Raw genomic sequence first — 20,851 nt, 5'->3', positions numbered from 1 at the left:
CTTAGCAGAGAGGACTGAGCTGCCCAACAATGAATGAGATGTGCTGCCTCTGAATGTAGAGAATGCCCTATTATTGGAAGCATTCAAGCTGAAGTCATTGAATAGCTCTCAGAAATGTGTGAATTCCCTTTCAAACGTGCAGATTCTAACACTAAAGTAATCATGTGACACAGCGATGCTAGTACTTTATACCACTACATCTCTGGTCCTCTCATTGGCTCTTCGTTTTTCTTGACTGAAACCTCTTCCCTGGTGATTGAAAAGGGGAAGAGAAGGGCTCTGATGTCTTGAGTTCAGTGTTCCGTATAGACTGTAGTCTACTTGCAGGAAAATTTAAGTTACAGTTGTTTTTGGTGGGATGTAGGGACACAGAACCTCACAGTGGCCCTCTGGACTAATTTGGGAGATTGACATGAATAACCACAGGCATTCATGGAAGCTTTTAGTTCTGGCATTTTTGCATCGTGTGAAATATAATTGTTGCCATGTCTGTTTTTCATAATAAGCTTTGAAACTTTAAGGGATGCCATGTCTTACTTTTTCCTGTCTTCTTCTTGCATCTAGAACCTTACACATAGAGACTGCTTGATAGTTTCTCCATAAAGTGTTTCTCAGACTTGATCAGATTGTTTGTGGTATGGTTTGTATAACTAATGCTGGGCTGGCTTTTCCTCCCAGAGAGAGGCAGGGTGCTGGCTCCTAGTTTCTTTTTGTGTGACACCTAAAATAGATAATGTGACTATGTCTAATGGTATCTCCCTACCACTTCCCTCATTTAAAGATAACCAGGAAGATAAAATTATACTCTTAAATGCTGAGCTTTTGACAAAGTTCCCAGTGCTGGACACACTGATTCCTTAGGGGTGAGGAGAGTGGAAGGCTTTGAGCATATTTTTCTTCAGGCTGACACTGGAGGGTTAGTGGACTTTATAAATGACCAGGGCTACCTAAAGCTTTAGAAAAGTTGACTGAGAAGTGTGGAAGCTTCTCCTTCCCACCCTGGGCATTGGAGGAAGGGAGGGGGGTGAGGTGTTGCTGGGCCCTCAGAAAGGAAAAAGGAAATCCTGAGAGGCTAAGGTCAGAAGAGAAAAAAAGAGACTCCTGCTCAGAGGAAGGTGTGCTAGGTTCAGGCTTGGCCTTCTCCAGTTCCTTGGTGGAGGGGCGGGAACACGCACGGTTTGGGGCCTCACCTTGGAGCCTATTTGAGCAGTGGAGAGGCTACATGAGGACATGCTGGAAGCAGGAGCCTCGCCAGGCACCTGTCAGTCAGTCCTTCCAGGACTTCCCCGAGGGCGGCCCCCCTCTTCTCGCTAGGATCATTCCCAGAATGGCACTGGTAAGATAACACGCCTGGCCCAGGGAGCGTGGGATGGAGTGTAACCTAAAATTAGCCCCCTGAACCAAGTCAGCCTAGGGGCTGACGCCTAGCCTTTCAGCAGTGTTGTTAACAGTGGGAACTGAGGGCCCACATGCTCCAAGCTGGGGCAGTAGGGCCTCCCCAAGGAGGGGCCGCCAGGGCCTGAGCACCTCGCAGAGGGGCGAGGGCAGCAATCCTGGGCAGTGTGGCCTGACGCTGAAGCCCCGAGAGTACCTGGAGCCTAGGACTCGACGCTGCACAGAACGAGTGAGCCTTGCAGGCCTGCAAACCTCTGATCACCACCCTTCGTAGGCTGTTCCCTCTGGGTCCGGGACCTGGGGAGCGCTTGAGAGGTCGGTAGGGAAACCCACCAGCAGAAGGCAGAAGGGAGGAGGGATAGAATGCCAGCTTCCTGCCTTGTCTGTCCCAAGAGGGTGTGTCTGCCTAGGTCTAAACGGAGCTACTTCTTGAGGGCAATTGCCATCATATACTACAGGGAGGGGGGAGGTTTGTCTTTGTGTCCCTGTGTGCTGTTGGTGCCTGTGTATGTGGGTGCAGTGGAGTGAGCTTAAGGGCACAAAGGGCAGTGCTCCTCAGGGTGGGAGGAGAAAGGTGAGGCTTAAAAATAGTCTATTAATGCCTGAAAGAGTGTTCTAGGGCACACAACCAGCCGCTTTCCTATAGGAGTTCTTAACCTGGATTCAAGGACCCCAAGAGGGCCTTAGATAGAATTCAAAAGGTCCAGAAACTTGGATGGGCTATTACCTGTTTTTCCCCCTAACTTTGAACTGAAATTTACCATTCCCTTCAAGAATAAATGCAGGCTGCAAATGGCAATAGTATGACCAGTTCCTGTAACTTGGTCACCAGAAGAAATCACAGACATTTCATATCATATTACAGTTGTTGCAGAGATTTTGAAATGTCATTTATGCTCACCACTTAGAAATTATTACTAGATCTTGTTATTTAATGTTAATAAAGAACATCTATTACTATATTATGCCATATAAAAATATTTTGTTAGCAGTATTTCAATATCATTGGTTTCCTTTAATTCTATATATTTTATTTTATGTATTAAAAACCATTCAGAAAGGAGTTCACAAACTTCACCAGTTTGTCACAGAGGCCAATGTCATTAAAAACGGTTTAAAACTCCTGAGATCAGGAATGGGCTCCTTGCCCATAGTGGGAACATAATAACTCTTTGATTAATAAACCACAGCAAGGTGAGGTTCAAGAATACATTAGCTGGATTTTCTTGCCCTTATCTAATGGAGGCAACAATTCACTCAAGTGCCAAAGCCAGCTGGAAGCAATGGCTTGCTCTCCCTCTGGAGGCTCATTATATGAGCCCTGCTGTGAGCTCTTGGAATGACCTTGGTGAGAGCTTCAGCATTTCCCTAAGCCACTCCATTCCCTCTTCATCTCCTCAGACCCCAGTCCTCAAAATAAAATAGTAAGAAGGGAATCCCTACTGGCCGTCTGAAGAAATGATTTGTAAAGGAACCTTCCATTACTGGAATCCCTGGAATTCAGACTTACACTCAAAAGCTGAGGATCCTGGAAATTGCAAAGTGACTCTGCCTGAGGCAAGTGGGAGGGCTATGTATTTGTATTTCATGTTGCCACAGAAAGAACAGGATGGGGAGTAGGGGAACCTGGATTCTAATTTGGACTCTGCTATTGCCTTGATGTAAGGGACCTGGAAAATCCCTTACCTTTTCTAGCCTCAGTTTCCCCATCCACAAAATGGGGATAATATTACCTATCCCACTACATGAAATAGCTTTGAAAAGCACAAGATTGTAGGTGTGTTCTGGGTTCTTGTTAATAAGACAACTGACAATAACAGCCATATGACCATAGGAAAGTCACTGCTCCCTCTGAACCTTGGTTTCCCTACCTCTAAATTGAAGAAATTCAATTAAATAATGTACAAAGTCCATTCCAGCTCTAAGGTTCTATCTAGTACATTAAGTAGGGAGCAATAGCCATAGAAATTGAAGGCCAAAGTAATAATCATCACCATAGTAAAAATAGTTACAGAGAACTGTGTTCAGGTACTATTCTAAGTACTTACTTTGTACTAACTCATTTAATCCTAACAATCCTCCTCCGAGGCAGGTACTATTATTGTCCTCTCTTTACAGATGACAAAATGGGCACCGAGAAATTAAGTGGCCTGCTCTAGGTCACACAGCTACTAAGTGGTAGAGCTGGGATTGAAGAACTCCAGACCCAGGTTTTACCACTACCCCATATGGCCTCTCCATCTGCAGTGGGAGCAAAACAAACCCATATAGGAGTTACAGTGCAGTGTGATGACTGCTATAATGCTATAAGAGCACAGATTCTGGAGGAATTAACTCAGCAGAAGGAACGGCATGTGGCAGAAAGAAGCATGGTGTGTACAGAGAGCCATAGTTTCTATTCCTTTATTACAGGGTGTAAGTAGAGGAGTAGTAGGAAGTGAAGCTGGAGAAATTGAGCAAGATTGTCTCATGAAGGACCTGTGAGCTAGGCTAAGGTATTTGGGCTATAGCCTGAAAGAAAGGGGAGCCATTAAGGTATTTAAGACAGAGGATTGGTACAGAACAGATTTGTATTTTTAAATTATCACTTTAACCACAATGTGGAGAACATATTAAAAAGGGAAACTACTTAGGAGACTGACTACTAAAACTGTTGAGGCAAAAGACAGTGGGGGTCTAGATAAAGCACTGGCAATAAGGATGGCTCCTGAGGGGAATGAATGGCCTGGAGAGTTCTCTAGGAGGCAAACTCCACAGGACTTGATGGGATTGGAAGAGAGTGGGAGTCTTAGGTTTTTGGTTTGGTTGACCAGGTAGACAGTGAGGACATGAGATATGGATATGGTCATGGTGACGTTGTGGGGTGGTGGTGGAGTAACATTGCCGTCTTTGAAGTGCCTGAAGAAACTCAGTGGATACATGCTTGAAGCTGAAGAGAGAGAGCTGAGGGCTTAGCAGGGGTTCTCAAACTTTTTAAACAGGGGGCCAGTTCACTCTCCCTCAGACCAGTGGAGGGCCGTTGGAGAGTGAGGCGCACATTCCACACATGCACACTGTGGGCCGGGATGAGTCGGCTGCTAAGCAGGAAAGGCAGCAGCGCTAAAACACCTGGCAGGCTGGATAAATATCCGAGCCCCATGTGGCCCTCAGGCCGTAGTTTGAGGACGCCTGCTTAGAGCGATAGGCTTGAAACCATCAGCATAATGGTGAGAGCTAGAGCTCTGGAACTGGAGAGAAGAGGATGGAGGAGAGAACAAGGGGCACATAAATATTTCAGGGGAGAAAAATCAGGAGAGTGTGCTGACCAGGAAGCAGAAGGAGGAGTTTGGAAGAAGGAGTGGTCAGTAAGGACAGATGTCCAAAAAAACTCAGGGAAGTAAAGATCTGAGAAATATCCACTAGATTTAGCCACAAGGATGACCTTTTGAAGAACTTTCCTGGTTTATGATTGAGGGTGGGTGGACCCATACTGAACAGAGTGGAGAAGTGAATTGTTTCAATAAGTTTGCTGAAAAGGGAGCGATGGAGAGAAAGGTAGCTAGAGTGGAACAAAGGACCATAAAAGTTTTTTGTTTTGTTTTCTAAGATGGTTGAGGGGGAGGATCCAGTTTGAGGAGGATAAAGTTACAGAGAAAAAAAGCTCACCTTTGAATATCTAATATATGGTAGCTCTCTTCCTCCTAACAGCCTCATGAGGCATACTTTCTGTCTTATAGATGAGGAAACTGAGTCCCAAAGAAAGGAAGAGACTTGCCCAAGTTTACTCAGCTATAAACTGGGGGTGCCAAGTTGCAAACCTAAGTCTGCCTAATTTCCAAAATCCTGTCCTTCCCATTTTTACCCTAAGAATGCATAAATATATGGGCCATATATGAAGTTGATGCTGGTGGGTGGGGAGGGGCCTAAAGTTGAGGGTGACCCCACCCACCCACCTCACAATTTTCTTTCTATGAGGTGAGTACCTAAGGTCCCAAGCTAACAAAGAGGGGTGGAGGTGGACAGTAAATAAAAGGAGGTATGAGGCCCTGAGACCTCGGCTGCAGGGTATGGGGGAGAAGGAGGACTTGAGCTCTGAAAAACCTACCAGCTCATCCTGATGACATTACAAACTAAGGTGGGTGACCTTGACTTTGGAGCACTAAGAACAGAACTGGTAAGGTCAGGGGTTAGGTTGAGTTAGTCATTGGCCCATGGTGGTTTCGCAGGGCCTGAGGATTATGGGGAGAGAAGAGTTGAAGGTTGAGGCAAAATTCCAGGGTGGGTTGAGCAGAGAGGATGAGAAGAGGGATAGAGAAGCAGTGGGTTTCTGAGGAGGTGTTGGCAATCAAAAGGACTCCTGGACTGAAGTGGTCCTGGGGGAGAAATCAGTTATTACCAAAGAGAACTTGCCATGGAAGCCTCAACTGCTTCCTGCCATCTATTTGTCTTCATTTTACTTGGAATGTGTTCTTTGTAATGCCGCCTCTTCATTTCATTAGTAAATGTCATTTAATACCCATTTCCTGAGAGCTTCTGTTCCTGAAGTGTGGGGCCTATGTCTGAGGGGAGGTTACAAAAGGCTCAGGTGAGGGAAATTTGATCAGATATAAGGGGCTGTGAAGAAGTTAAACTTCATCTAAAAGGCCAAGAGGTGAAGTTGAGGGCCTTCCCCAAAAGACTAATGTCAGAATGCTTAGGGATTGAAGCTTGACACCACAAAGCACTGTTCTGTTGGCCTAGCAACTGCCAGGCCAGAGCCACCTCATTAATCTACACATTCTGAGCTGAGGAAGATGCCTCTACCAAATCCCTAGCCATGATGTAGGCCCTACTAGGAGTGGAGGAATACAAGATGAATACAGGGTCCTCGCCCTGAGTTTACACACTAATGGAGCAAAGATAAGTGGAAATGTGATGTGAAAGTTCATAGCTGAAGTCCAGTTGTGATTCTTTGGAATCCCTGAGCAGGAGAAGGAGGAGATTGGGGAAGGCTTCCCAGAAGTAGGAGTTTGAGGGGCAGGTAGAACAATATATGCAAAGACACCAACCTGTGTAATGGCCTCATCTGTTGTGGAGCATCTCCAGGGCCTGAAATAAGGCAGTGGGCATGGGAGTGAGAAGTGGGAAACCCATGGGTAAGTAGCCTGATGGCGAAGGGCAGGGGTGGCAAGGAGTTGGTGGAGAGGCTGGCATCCAGATTTTTGATGGGAACCCTTAGTCTCTCCCTATTTTCTGTTGCCCACAGATCTGGCATATCCTCCTGCTCATAATGAGAATAGTCCTGTTCCCATTAGCCAAGATGAACCTCATGGACATCACCAAGATCTTCTCCCTCCTGCAGCCCGACAAGGAGGATGAGGATACTGACATGGGGGAGAAGCAGGCTCTCAATCAAGCAGTGTATGACAATGACTCCTATACCTTGGACCAGCTTTTGCGCCAGGAGCGTTATAAACGTTTTATCAACAGCAGGAGTGGCTGGGGCGTTCCTGGGACACCTTTGCGCTTGGCTGCATCTTATGGTCACTTAAGCTGTTTGAGAGTCCTCCTGGCACATGGTGCTGACGTCGACAGCTTGGATGTTAAGGCACAGACACCACTTTTCACCGCTGTCAGTCATGGCCATCTGGACTGTGTGCGTGTGCTTTTGGAAGCTGGTGCCTGTCCTGGTGGTAGCATCTACAACAACTGTTCTCCTGTGCTTACAGCCGCCCGTGATGGTGCTGCTGCTATCCTGCAGGAGCTCCTAGGCCATGGTGCAGAGGCCAACGTCAAGGCTAAACTACCATTCTGGGCATCAAACATAGCTTTATGTTCTGGCCCTCTCTATTTAGCCGCAGTCTACAGACATCTCGACTGTTTCCGCCTGCTTTTACTCAATGGAGCAGACCCTGATTACAACTGCACTGATCAGGGTCTATTGGCACGTGTCCCACGACCCCGTAGCCTCCTTGAAATCTGCCTCCACCATAATTGTGAGCCAGAGTACATCCAGCTGCTGATCGATTTTGGTGCTAACATCTACCTTCCATCTCTCTCCCTGGACCTGACCTCACAAGATGATAAAGGCATTGCATTGCTGCTACAAGCTCGAGGTGAGTGGTGAGCAGGCCAGCCCCACAGGCCTTCTGGCTTGGACATCCCAGGGACCCAAACTAGTGTCCAAGGCAATCCTCTGAAATAAACTGGAGAAAACTCCATCTTCCTCCCTCTCCTGGGGCCCAAGTAGAGAAGTTACAGATTCCATGTTACGGAAAGGGTCACTAAGATAAGGTGGTGGGTAACACTAGACCAAATTCTGGTCCTGGCTCTGCCAGTGACCATTTTGTGACATTGAGCATGCCTTCCCTAGGCCTCAGTGTGACCCCATTGGCACCATGCACTGGGGGCAGAGTGAGGGACATTTCTTATAAGGGAGAAAGCATTAGAGCTGTAGTAGCCAGGGAAGGGTGTATATAGGCTTGGGTGGGAGAATTATGATGAGAATTGCTCCTCATTACCCATTTCTCCTTGCTGTAGCCACTCCACGGTCACTCCTATCACGGGCCCGTTTAGTCATCCGCAGAGCCCTGCGCCAGGCTGGCCAGCCACAAGCCATTGACCAGCTGGATATTCCTCCTGTGTTGATTAGCTACCTCAAACACCAACTGTAATCCTGCAGTCTGCCCAAGAACCCACGATGCCTCCAAAAACCACCTGGTGACCCCAGTAGCTGGAGGGCACTACAGCTCCACCCACTCACCTAGAGCTGCTCTCCTGTATTATCCTCCGCAATAAAATCCTCAACAAAATAAGTCCTAGTATCTGCTGTGTCTTGTGTGTGTGTGTGAGGGGGGGCTTTTAGGGAAAGGGGTCTGACTGGCTATGAGGCAGGATGGCAAATGGTATGGCATCTAAGAGGCAGAGGAGTATTGGCCACTGAAAGAGCAAAAGAAAACACTAATCAAATGGCTGTACTTCCCCACCAAGATCCTCTAGAGAGTTTGGAGCTGTGCTACCTGGAACAAAGTCCTAAAGAATCCAAGTGGGTAGAAGGATAGCATCAGCTTTCCCAGCTCTGTGCCTCTCTTCACTTCTCTGGCTACTACAAGGTACATTTTTCAGGGCCTGACCTCCCGTGCCCTATTACTTTGAGTGAATGTGACAAAGAAGCACACCATTCACTCACTTTGAATCATAGGCTGCCTCCCTACTAGTCCAATTTATAGTCATGATATACCCAGGAAAATGAACTACTAAATATTTATGGTAAGGAATTTAATGCAGAAAAGAAATTGGTTACATAGGTGATAAGCTGAGAATCCTAGCAAGACAAGCCAGTAACCCAGAAATCAGTGATAGCAAGAAGCCAACATCACCCCTAGGCTAGAGGAGTAAGGAAGGATGTATTTCCAGAGTTCATCAATAGGGGTTACCTGATGGAAAGTGGAATTACAGGCCTGTCCATAAGAGCCATAGAACCACAGATGAGACATGCTGCCCAAACCAGAGGAAAGGAAGAAATATCCTCTTCTTTCCCTCATTCCTGCCCTCCAATCTGCCTCTTGGGTCTCTCTCATTAGGGAAAATGGAAGTCAACTAATATGAGAGCCTGGGAAATCACTTACAGGGACTGCCCCCTTGCAATCCAGGACAGAGCAGGAGGAGGGAAAGAAGGGAGGGACATTGGGAGTAGGCGGTGTGACCTGCTAGGAGCTAAAATCATATAGAATTGGAAGTATCAACATTGTGTTCCTGTTGACAGCAGGAACCACAGAGGAAACACAGCAGAGCCATCCCTGAGGCAGAGAAGGCTGAGGCTACCTGGGTCTTTCCATTCAACCTCCCATTGGTTGGACCCAGCCAGAAGGCAGTTGACTTGGGAAAGCCGCTATGATGTGGAGAAGAGCGGGGTTAGGAGGCAAACAGGCCCTGAAGCAGCACAGATATCCACTTAAATCCAGGTACCTTCATTTTGCTAAATCTTCAACCTTTCACAGTATATTCTTGTATTTCCCCTGCACAACTGTAGGTGGGGATGTGAATGAGCAGTGAAAGGAACACAAGGTAAAGGGGTGGAAGAGGAGAGCCCAGATAATCTGTACCTAGGAAGCACTTTAGATGTTTATAGCTGTTCCTGGGAGCTGCCTTGATAGGCCCCTACATCATGCTTCCCTATCAGAGGGAAAGAGAGGCAGATCATGGGTCTTAAACTGACTTGCTTCTCCCTTCTTTCACCCCACCCCTGACTCTCCCCAGACACTAGTGCCTGAGAAAGACTTTAAGAAGGAAGGTGAGAAGACTGGACATCTATCTCTGTGCTCCTGCCCTACTCACCTTCCAGACTTTCATTCCTAGGCACTTTAGAGAATGGTGCAACTGTTATTCTTCAAGGGGCATAAGAACTGAAGGACTAGGCTGTACTAGGTTTCAGGATAGGCAGGTTTTATTCTATGTTTCATTCAATCTGGGCTCCTGAGGGGTGGTTTGCCCAGGATCTCACCCCTGGTCCTGCCTGCCATCCCCTTAGTCAGGACTGTTGGGGATTAGGAGTCAACCTCAGCAGCCCCATCAGTTATAGGCCTCCATGAAAGAAATGGGGCCCAACCAGGGTAGCCTCCCCCATGGTATCTGTGACACAGACTCTCTGGTTGACCCAAGAAAGCATATGGACACTCTGGGCATTTCAAAGGACTTGTGTTGGAGGAAGTTATAGGAGCATACCAAATTCTATGCAAAGAGGAAGGACTGAAACTCTTAGTCCCATTTCCTAGTGAGGAAATTGAGAATCCAACAAAGTTTAGTGCCCAAGAAATTGGTGGCCCAGCTCTCTAGATTACTCTCAGCTGTTCTTTCTTCAGTTGCTTGTGCTGCTAGTGGGCAGAGACAACTGCAGGGCCTGGTGCCTTAGTTCCTTCCCTACCCCTCAGGCCTCACCATTCCCATCTAGACACTGGGCCATAGGTTGAAATGGATCATCTCAAATTCTGATGATGACTCTTCCAAGGCAATTTTCCCTAGGACATATGAGGAGGAAGTAGAGATGCTGTTACTGTTCCTGGAGCAAAATCTCCCCCTTGGCCTTTAGTCCCTTGTTGGCACTGACCCCAGGTGAGAGCCTAGTCTCCTCATCCTCCCCCAACCCCCACCACAGCCACTAACATTCAGGAAGACCAAGTCTTAACTACTTCAGGTAAGATAGGCCCCTTCCTTCCCTCCCCCTTCCCTCCCTCCCCCTCCCTCTCCCTCCCCTCCCCTCTCTCTCCCTCTTTCTTCCCTTTCCTCCCTCCTTCCCTCCTAATTATGGTCTGAATGTTGTTATTCTCTCCAAATTCATATGTTGGAACCTAATCCCAAATGTGATAGTATTAAGAGATGGGACCTTTAGGAAGTAAAGTCATGAGGACTACACCCTCATGATTGGGATTAGTGACCTTATAAAAGAGGCCCCAAAGAGACCCCTCACCCCTTCTACCTTGTGAGGACACAGCAAGAAAGTGCTGTTAATGAACTAAGAATGGGCTCTTACCAGACACCAAATCTGCTGCACCTTGGTCTTGAATTTCCCAGCCTCCAAAACTGTCATAAATAAATTTCTTTCTTTTAAAAAAATGTCTTTTAGAGGCAAAGTCTTGCTATGTTGTCCAGGCTGGACTCAAACTCTTGACCTCAAGTGATCCTCCCACCTCAGCCTCCTGAGTTGCTGAGACTACAGGCACATGTCACTGAACCCAGCTGAGAAATAAATTTCTGTTGTTTATAAATTACCTAATCTACAGTATTTTGTTACAGCAGTGCAAACAGACTAAGATACCTCCCTTTCTTCCTTCCTGACATTGCCAGGAGCCTGGGTCATAGCTCTGCTTTGCACATGTCACTAATCGGCCTGTACTCTCTCCTGCAATGGGAAAAGTCTTTTTCTTTACTTAAAAGGATGACCCCCCAAGGACTAGATCCAAAATGTGAAATAGCCCACAGGAGTCAAGAAACCAGAAAAATCCCCTTCAGCTGTTAACTTGACAGAAGGCCTGATGGAGGGGGTGGTATTTGATCTTTGCTTTGAATGGTGGAAAGAATTTTAATCAGCAGAGAGGAAGCAAAAGGTATTAGTGCAGGGAACTTGGTGAGCAAAGGCATAGGAGCAGGAATACATAGGCAGTTTGGTTTGAGTCTAGTGTATTTGAACAGGAGCTAGGCTGGGGACTAGACTGAAGAGGGCCATGAATACCCTGCTTTTTTGGACTTGAAGATTTCAGTTCTTAGAATGGGACATGCACAGTCATAGGAATGACTTGCTGAGTGTATGAAGAACATGTTCCCTGATCTCCCAGGACAAATTTGGCAATATTACCTTAACCACTCTCTTGTGTGGACAAAGCATTTCACTGCTTACAAATTATTTGCACACCCATCATTTCATTTACTTCTTAGAACAATTCTGTGAGGTAGGCAGGATAGTTTTTGTACAGATGTGGAAACCAAGGCCCAGAGAAGGGAGGAAGTTTTCCAAGGTCATACATTCAGGCAATGGCAAAGCCAGGACTAGAATCCACTGGGGCTTCTGTTGCCCAGGCCAGGGTCCTTCTCAAGATGTTATGCTCTGCCTCATATGTGACTGGCAGCACTGGAATTGGGGGGCATGGAGGTGGCATGCCCTGGCTTCATTTTCCATGCCTGAGCAGTGTCAGGGAGGACTCTCTCCCACTGAGAAGATGGCAGCCCATTAGTTGTCAGAGGCCCCATCCTGTTCCCCAGGACTGAGCTGGCACTAAGGAGTGACTATGGCCAGGTAGGGAAAGGTGGCAGCCCCAGGCACTGAGGATAGGCTAAAGGGACTGGGGTAAGCCAAGAGTGAGGGGCTAGGCATATAGGAGGGTCAGAGCTCTCCATCTCCCTGCCTAGAGCTCAGAGGGGCTCTGACTCTGCTTTTGCTTGTTATTTCTACCTCTAAAGGGACTTCATTGTTTCCCCAGATCCGAGGAAACCCTTAGTTAAGCCAACAACCATGTGCTTCATCCTCATATCTTCTGAGGTCTACCCACTATAAGCACAGATATTAGCTTCCAGCCACCACTCTGCTTGCTACCTCCTACTTTGCCAGTCTCCAAAGAGGCTGCCTCTTCCCAGTACAAAAGCAGAGGCTGGGCTGGTGGCAGGGTCTGGTCCAGTGATGCCTCTGATGCCCTGCCTGCAATTCCTTTACCTACTTGACTCTTATACCACCACCCACTCTCCATTTTAGCACCCTTGGCCTTACCTGGAAATGCAGGTCCCCCTTTCTAGTCACCATTGCCCGATTTCCCAGAAGTTATATTCCTGGAACTCTATGGTTTGATCTCCTAGAATCTCCTACTCTTTCACTCAACAAATAATAAATTGAGTATCTATTTTGTGTCAGGTACTGTTTCAGGCACCACATGACGCCTAGTTTCCTCCACTTTCCCTGCCCTACCACCTTTCCTTCTCTCACTGTTCATCTCTATTCTGTTTTCAATCACCTCAATTTTCTATCCAGTAACACATTAACTTTCGATCAAGCCATTGTCATCTCCTAAGCCTGGGCTGATGAACAACATAAAAGAAATTGAAATGACTAATCATCAAAATCTAAAGAGTTGAGAGTAGAACAATGGTTACCGGAGGTTGGGTGCCTGGGGGAGAGGGAAAGAGAAATTGTTGATCAAAGGTACAGAGTTTCAGATAGACAGGAGGAATAAGTCTTGAGATCTATTGCATAGCAGGGTGACTATAGTCAATAATAATGCATTTTATATTTTAGAATAACTAACAGTAAATTTCAAATGTCTCACCATAAAAAATGATAGGTGAGGTGATAGATATGTTAATCAGGTTGATTTAATCATGCCACAATGTATATACATATCAAAACATCATATTATACTCCATAAATGTACATAATTATGATTTGTTATTCAAAAAGAATATTAGTAATAAATATAAAAGAAAAAGAATTTGACATGCTTGAAGCTCTGACTCAGGTGGGGCAAGGGCAATATACATAGCCTAAAAATTGGTACCCCCGTAATATGCTGAAATAAAAAAATTTAAATAAAAATAATAATAATAAAAGAATTCTAAAGAGCTTTCACCAAGCACTTATATGTGCCAGGCACTGTCCTCAGTAATCACTTGACATGGATTTACTCATTTAATTCAATGACTTTGTTTTTCTCATGCCCATTTTATAGATGAGGTAATTGAGGCACTGGAGGGTCAAGTAACTTGTTCAAGGTCACACAGCTAGGAAACAAGACATCACAAAACTACAGAATGGGGTTGCTGTCCATTCTTAGGTGACAGCCTAACTGGGCCTTTTTTATCAACTACTCCATTCTCTGCAGTAGCTATTTTAAATCTGTCCAACATTAACAAGCTTCTTTGAACATTCCCCCACTACTGCTTTTCCTTTCACTGTCAGCTAGGGACTTTGCCTCTCACCTCCCTGAGAAGTTACAGGCTATTAGGCATGACATTTTCAATCTTCCCTAACAACAAAGTCTACTGAATTCACCCATCCTTCCCTCTTGTCTTGGTCACTCCTCCCAGCCAAGAGTAAGTCATCTGTAGGGCCTCTGGATTCCATCCCTTACCCCCATCCATGGCCCCTCACCTATCAGTGGTCCTATTTCCTGTAACTTCTACTTGATTGATTTTTTTCCCCTCAGCACATAAACAAACTCACATCCTCCCATTTTGTAAAAAGAAAGCTGAACCTCAAAGCCCCCGGTAGCCACCGGCTCTTCACAAACTTCTGGAACAAGGAGGCTGTAATACATTCTCCGTTTCCTCACAGACCATTCTCTTGACACCCACTACAGTCTGGTGTATCCCTCCAGCCCTGCTCTGAACTGGCCTTGCCCCCATTACCATTGACTTGTTAGATCCAGATCCAATGGCATCTTTTCTACCTCTATCTTGCAGGACCTCTGCATAGCATCTGACACATGCACTCTTGGCAACACTATCAAAAAACTCCAGTACCTCCCTTGACTTCTGGGAGAGCAAGCTCTCCAGGCTCTGGTTTCACCTTGGCAATCCCTCCTTCTCAGAGTTTTATGACCTCCAGTTCCTTACTGCTCTCTTTCTCTCACACCCTTCATCTCAGGTGCCATCACCAAGTGCAGCCAGTTCTATCTTCTGAATACATCCAGAGTCCAACCACTTCTCACCACCTCCACTGCCTCTATCCTGATCTGAGCCACCATCACCTCTTAGTTGGACTGGAGTCTCCTTCCTGGCTTCCCTGCTTCTTCCCTTGCTGGTATAGCTCCCTACATATTTCACTAAGGTCATGTAACTCGTCAGTTCAAAATCCTGCAAAGTTTAAAGTCTTTTAAATGACTCACAAAGCCATATACACTCTGCCCCCATGTCCTTTCTGACCTCCTCTCCTACCACTTTCCCTCTCACTCACTCTATTCTGGCTGCACTGGCTGCCTTGCTGTTCCTCTATCATCCCAACATGTCACCACCTTAGGGCCTTTGTACTTGCTGGTCCCTCTGCCTGGAATTCTCTTCCTCCATATATCCTTATGGTTTGCTCCCTCATTTCCTCCAGGTCTTTGCTTGAATGGCACGTTTTCAGTGAGGCCTACCCCTACTCCCCTATTTAAAATAGTACCCCCCAGTACTCCCTGTACCCCTTCCCTGCTCAATTTTTCTCCACCCCATTTATCATGATCTGACATAGTATATATTTTAATATGTATTTTGTTCATTGTCAGCCCTCATGGAGCTTCCATTACCATGAAGGGAAACAGACAATGAAAAAGTGACACTAAAATAAATAAATATATAATAAGAAACAATATTCCAGGAGGTGGTAAATGCTATGGATAAGAAAAAGCCTAAGTAAGAGACTGGAGAGTGAAGGGGGTGGGAATGGAGATTGCTATTTTATATATCAAGTGTCCAGGCAAGGTCTCATTATTTGTGACATTTGAGCAGACACCTGAAGGAAGTGAGGTGCAAACCATGCCTATATTCAGAGGACAAACATTACAGGCACAGGAAAAAGCAAATTCAAAGGCCCTGATGTGGGATTTCTGGCATGACAAACTCAGAATGTCCTAAATAGAATCATTACATTTTCCTAATCCTGTTCTTTATATTCCTCAGTTCAGTGGATGGCAACATCATCCAGCAGCCTCTTGCCCAAGTCAGAAACTGAAGGGCATTGGTCTGATGTGTTGTGTTCCTCTTCCACTAGACTGTTTGCCCTTGAGTGCTAAACTTTCTGTTGCATGCTGAAGATATACAAATGAACAAGAGATACTCCCCTGGGAAACCTAACCCGGATAAGTACAATCAAAAGGAATCTGTGCATAAGGAATCACAGGCTCTTATATATTTATATCAAAAAGTGGTTTCAAGGTCATATTATGAGTTCCATAACTTTGAAGATCTGTACATTGGATGAGGAGAATAATAATAATGGTAATAATAACAATAACAACAACAGCAACAGTAGCCAGAATTTATTGAAAACTGCTTATACACCAGGCTCTGTGCCACTTTACTTGTGCTACTTACTTAATGCTTACCACAATTCTGTGACATGGGCACTATTATTATCCTTATTTTTCAGAAGAGAAAATTGAGACTCAGAGAGGTAAATTAACCCACCCAGATCATACTGCTCCTAAGTGGTGGGGCTGGCATCCAAGCCCAGGCAGTCTGGTGACAGAGCCACTATACAGAACTGCTTCCTTAGGCAGGATGAACTTACCTAGTTGAGCCTCAATTTACCTGGGCAGTCATGGTCTTTTATACTCTGGCCCCAGAACTATCTTTCTATTCTAATTTCTACCTCTTCCTCTCCCCACTACACAAATATTTAGCCACAGCCATCCAGAATCCTAGCTCTTGACCAACCCACTGTATCCTCTCACTAGTGGGCTTTGGCTTGGGCATAAATCCTTCCCCTACTTTTCTGACTTGACTCAATCATCAAGGCCATCCTCCATAGAACTTTTCTCTGATGACCCTTGCCACCATGGGGAGAAGGCATCTCTTCATCTGTAATGTTCCAGAACACCTTTGCCAGACCTCTAGCCTAGCTTTCAGCTCCTATCAAAACCCCATCCCAGGGGGGGCGGAGCAAGATGGCGGACGAATAACACCGCCAGACAGAGGGTCTCTGCAGAAAAGACAGATTCTAGCAGAAACTAGAGGAAAGAAGCAAGAAGACGAGCATACAGCGGACAAGGGCCGGAAGGAGGGGTACCTGAGACCCCGGGAGACTCCACGGGAGGAGGCTGCGGAGGAGAACTGGAGGCTGAGACCACCAGAGCAGCCCGGAGACCAGCAGCAAGGGTAGGTGGATTTGCTGTTTCCCCTCCCCTGCATTCGGGACTGCTGGTGGGCTCCCCAGCGGGTGGAGAGACCTGCGGACACCAGCCCAGAGATCGCCGCCGCCTGCCAACGGTGAGCCTGTAGCAGACGTGGCACCAGGTTCCCAACTTCCTCCGGGCACCTCCGAGTGCACGGACCCGAGCCGCGCGGCAGGCGCCATATTGCCTCCTCCTCCCTTCCGCCGACCCTACCCGCGGCTGCCCAGAGAGACAATACATCCACCAGCCGGAGGCACCTCCAGGGAACGGGACCTTCCCGTTTGGGACCCCGGCCGCCCTACCAGGTGCTGCTGGCACCGTGTTCCCAGGAAAACGGTGCCGACTCAGAGGCTGAGAGACATAGACCCAGCTTGGGCTCTCTGTGAGTGAATTAGGACCGGAAATCCTCTCCCTGGTGGGAATACAGTTTGAACTCTGGGACCCAGAGGTCGGACCTGCAGACCAGATCCCCTGCACCGAGGACTAGCATTGCTCGGGGCACAGAAGGGTTATACGTGAACAGCCTACTGAGGTCTGTGTGCCTCCAGGGGCGGATCGGCGTCCTAGAGGGCAACCCTCCTCCCAGGAGGAGGCCGTGCGCCCAACCCAGGTGGCGTTCCTGTACAGGGAACCTCCCCGCCGGCATCACAGTCCGGGGAGGCCTGGTGGCTTGTGGTCTGGCCTGCTGGCAGAGGCCCAGGAGTAGCTGCGGAGATGGGGAGGGTGGAAAGAAGCGAGGCCTGCTGCAGACTGCGGGTCTCAGACAGCCCCACCCCCACACCCAGACTTTCTGGCTGAGCGGGACCATTCCAGCCCCGCCCTGACAGCTTTCCCTGGAAGCAGAGCACAGAACTTTGACCCCTGCTAACGGCCTGAGGGCAGGCTTACCCAACCCAGCTCCGCCCAGAACGAGAGCTGATAACAGGACTCAAAATCAACACCATAGCCTGTTCCTCCAAGCAAACGCCACCTACTGACAGGGACGGCATCTTGCACAGCCTTGCCACGGCACCCACTGACTCAATATACAGGGAGTGGTCCAATTTCACCCACAGGCACCACCTAACGCCTCAGAAACTAAACAAGGTGTGTGAATACCCAAACAATAACCTAAGGAAAGAAACAACAACTGATCCACATGGGAAGAAATCAGCGAAAGAACTCAGGAAATATGAAGAACCAAACGGAAAACACACCCCCAAAGAGGAGCACCAGCCCCCTAGAAACGGACACCGACCTAAATCAGGCAACCAATATGACAGAAGAGGAATTTCGTATGTGGAACATAAGAACACTCACCCAGCTGCAACAACAACTCAATAACCAACACCAAGAAATCACAAAAAGTCTCCAGGATATGAGAAAAGAAATAGACACATTGAAGAAAAGTGTAACCGAACTCCTGGAAATGAAGAATCAATACAAGGAACTACAAAATACAGTGGAAAGTATCAAGAACAGGGTAGATGAAACAGAAGAAAGAATCTCAGAGCTTGAAGATAACACCCTCCAATTAAATAAATCAGTCACAGAAATAGAGCAGAGAAACAAGAGAAAAGAGCAAAGCCTACAAGAGCTGTGGGATTATGTGAAGAAACCTAATGTGAGGGTCATAGGGTTAAAAGAAGGGGAAGAAGACAACACTCAAGGGTTGGACAAGCTGTTTGAAGATATAATAGAGGAAAATTTCCCAGGCCTTGCTCAAAATCTTGATATACAAGTTCAAGAAGCTCAGAGGACCCCTGGGAGATTCAACGCAAACAGGAAGACATCACAACATGCAGTCATCAGACTAACCAAAGTATCAACTAAAGAGGCCCTTCTAAGAGCTGTAAGACAAAAGAAGCAAGTAACATACAAGGGAAAGCCAATTCGAATAACATCAGACTTCTCTAATGAGACTTTACAAGCAAGGAGAGACTGGGGCCCCATTCTCACTCTTTTGAAACAAAACAATGCCCAGCCTAGAATATTATTCCCTGCAAAACTAAGCTTCGTATATGAAGGAGAAATAAAAACATTCTCAGACAAGCAAAGGCTCAGAGAATTCACCAAGACAAGACCAGCCCTACAAGAAGTACTTAAAACAGCGTTATGCACGGAACATCATAATAATAACCCACGAATATAAAAACAACCAAAACCCAAAGATATTAAAGGCCAGATATTACAATGGCTCAAGACAGAAACCATAGCAACAACATCCAACCCAACAGAATGATCAGTAATCTACCTTACCTATCAGTTCTCTCAATAAATGTGAATGGCTTAAACTCTCCACTCAAGAGACATAGGCTGGCTGAATGGATAAGAAAATACAGGCCAAGTATATGCTGTCTTCAGGAAACACATCTAACCTGCAAGGATGCATATAGACTAAAAATAAAAGGGTGGAGATCAATATTCCAAGCAAATAGAAGCCAAAAGAAGGCTGGTGTGGCAGTTCTAATTTCAGACGATTTAGTTTTTAAACCAACAAAAGTAGTAAAAGACAAAGAGGATCATTATATAATGGTGAAGGGCACAGTCCAACAAGAAGAGATAACAATTTTAAATATATATGCACCCAACTTAGGTGCACCCAGATTCATAAAGCAAACCTTACTGGAGCTAAGCAAATGGATTAATAGCAACTCCATAATCGCCGGAGATTTCAACACCCCACTGACGGCACGAGACAGATCCTCCAAACAGAAAATTAATAAAGAAATAATGGACTTAAACAAAACTCTAGAACAATTGGGTCTGACTGACATCTACTGAACATTCTACCCAAAATCCACAGAATATATGTTCTTCTCATCAGCTCACGGGACATTCTCTAAGATTGACCATATCCTAGGACACAAAGAAAATCTCAAGAAATTTAAAAAAATAGAAATCATACCATGTACCTTCTCAGATCACAGTGGAATAAAACTAGAAATCAACCCTAACAGAAACTCACATTTCTACACAAAAACGTGGAAATTAAACAACCTCCTACTAAATGATTACTTCGTAAATGAAGAAATCAAGACGGAAATAAAAAAGTTCTATAAAGAAAACGACAATGGAGAGACAAGTTATCAACTCCTCTGGGACACAGCTAAAGCAGTTCTGAGAGGAAAGTTTATCTCCATAAATGCCTATAACCAAAAGGCAAGAAGATCACAAATAGACAATCTAATGAAACGACTCAAAGAGCTGGAAAAAGAAGAACAGACCAACCCCAAACCCAGCAGAAGAAGTGAAATCAAAAAGATCAAATCAGAACTAAATGAAATTGAAAACAGGAAAGCTATTCAGGAGATTAATTAAACAAAAAGTTGGTTCTTTGAAAAAATAAACAAAATTGACACACCATTGGCTAAGCTAATGAAAAGCAGAAAAGAGAAATCTCTAATAAGCTCCATCAGGAATAAAAAAGGAGATATAACAACTCATCCCAAAGAGATACAGGATACAATTTATGAATACTACAAAAATCTTTATGCACACAAACTGGAAAATGTGGAGGAAATGGACAAATTTCTAGAAACACACAGCCTCCCTAGGCTCAACCAGGAAGAAATAGATTCCCTGAACAGACCAATCTCAACAGCTGAAATAGAAACAGCAATTAAAAATCTCCCTAAAAAGAAAAGTCCCGGTCCAGATGGCTTCACACCTGAATTTTACCATACTTACAAAGAAGAACTAGTACCTATCTTGCAGAAACTATTCCACAACATCGAGAAGAACGGAAACCTCCCCGACACCTTTTATGAAGCGAATATTACTCTGATACCAAAACCAGGAAAGGATGCAACAGAAAAAGAAAACTACAGACCAATATCCCTAATGAATATAGATGCAAAAATTTTCAACAAAATCTTAGCTAACCGAATCCAGACACTTATCAAAAAAATAATCCACCACGACCAAGTGGGCTTCATCCCAGGGATGCAGGGATGGTTCAACATACGTAAATCTATCAATGCAATTCACCACATCAACAGAAGCAAAAACAAAGACCACATGATTCTTTCAATAGATGCAGAAAAAGCTTTTGACAAAATTCAACACCCTTTCATGATATGAACACTTAAGAAAATAGGCATAGAAGGGACATACCTAAAAATGATACAAGCCATATATGACAGACCCATAGCCAACATCATACT

The 20,851-nt window shown here is 45.7% G+C and overlaps 1 protein-coding gene across 2 annotated transcripts; it reads left to right on the top strand.

The window, feature by feature from the left end:
- Positions 1-5,425: 5,425 nt before the first annotated feature.
- Positions 5,426-8,168, top strand: ASB12 (ankyrin repeat and SOCS box containing 12). Of its 2 annotated transcripts, none has more exons than XM_012750008.3 (3): positions 5,426-5,509; positions 6,620-7,469; positions 7,894-8,168. In XM_012750008.3, exons 1-3 carry the CDS (start codon positions 5,492-5,494, stop codon positions 8,025-8,027), a joined length of 1,002 nt encoding a protein of 333 aa, XP_012605462.1. In that variant the 5' UTR covers positions 5,426-5,491; the 3' UTR covers positions 8,028-8,168. The 2 variants fall into 2 exon arrangements, with proteins under 2 accessions (XP_012605462.1, XP_012605463.1); XM_012750009.3 differs by lacking the exon at positions 5,426-5,509 and adding an exon at positions 6,421-6,509.
- Positions 8,169-20,851: the final 12,683 nt, after the last annotated feature.

This window comes from Microcebus murinus, chromosome X (genome assembly GCF_040939455.1).
Source record: "Microcebus murinus isolate Inina chromosome X, M.murinus_Inina_mat1.0, whole genome shotgun sequence".
Taxonomy (NCBI): domain Eukaryota; kingdom Metazoa; phylum Chordata; class Mammalia; order Primates; family Cheirogaleidae; genus Microcebus; species Microcebus murinus.
This window is presented reverse-complemented; position numbering and strand designations above follow the sequence as displayed.

Excerpts from the sequence above, each read along its gene's own strand:
- ASB12 (XM_012750008.3), top strand. Across the intron at positions 7,470-7,893 it reads ATTGCTGCTACAAGCTCGAG|CCACTCCACGGTCACTCCTA; the intron begins GTGAGTGGTGAG and ends TCCTTGCTGTAG.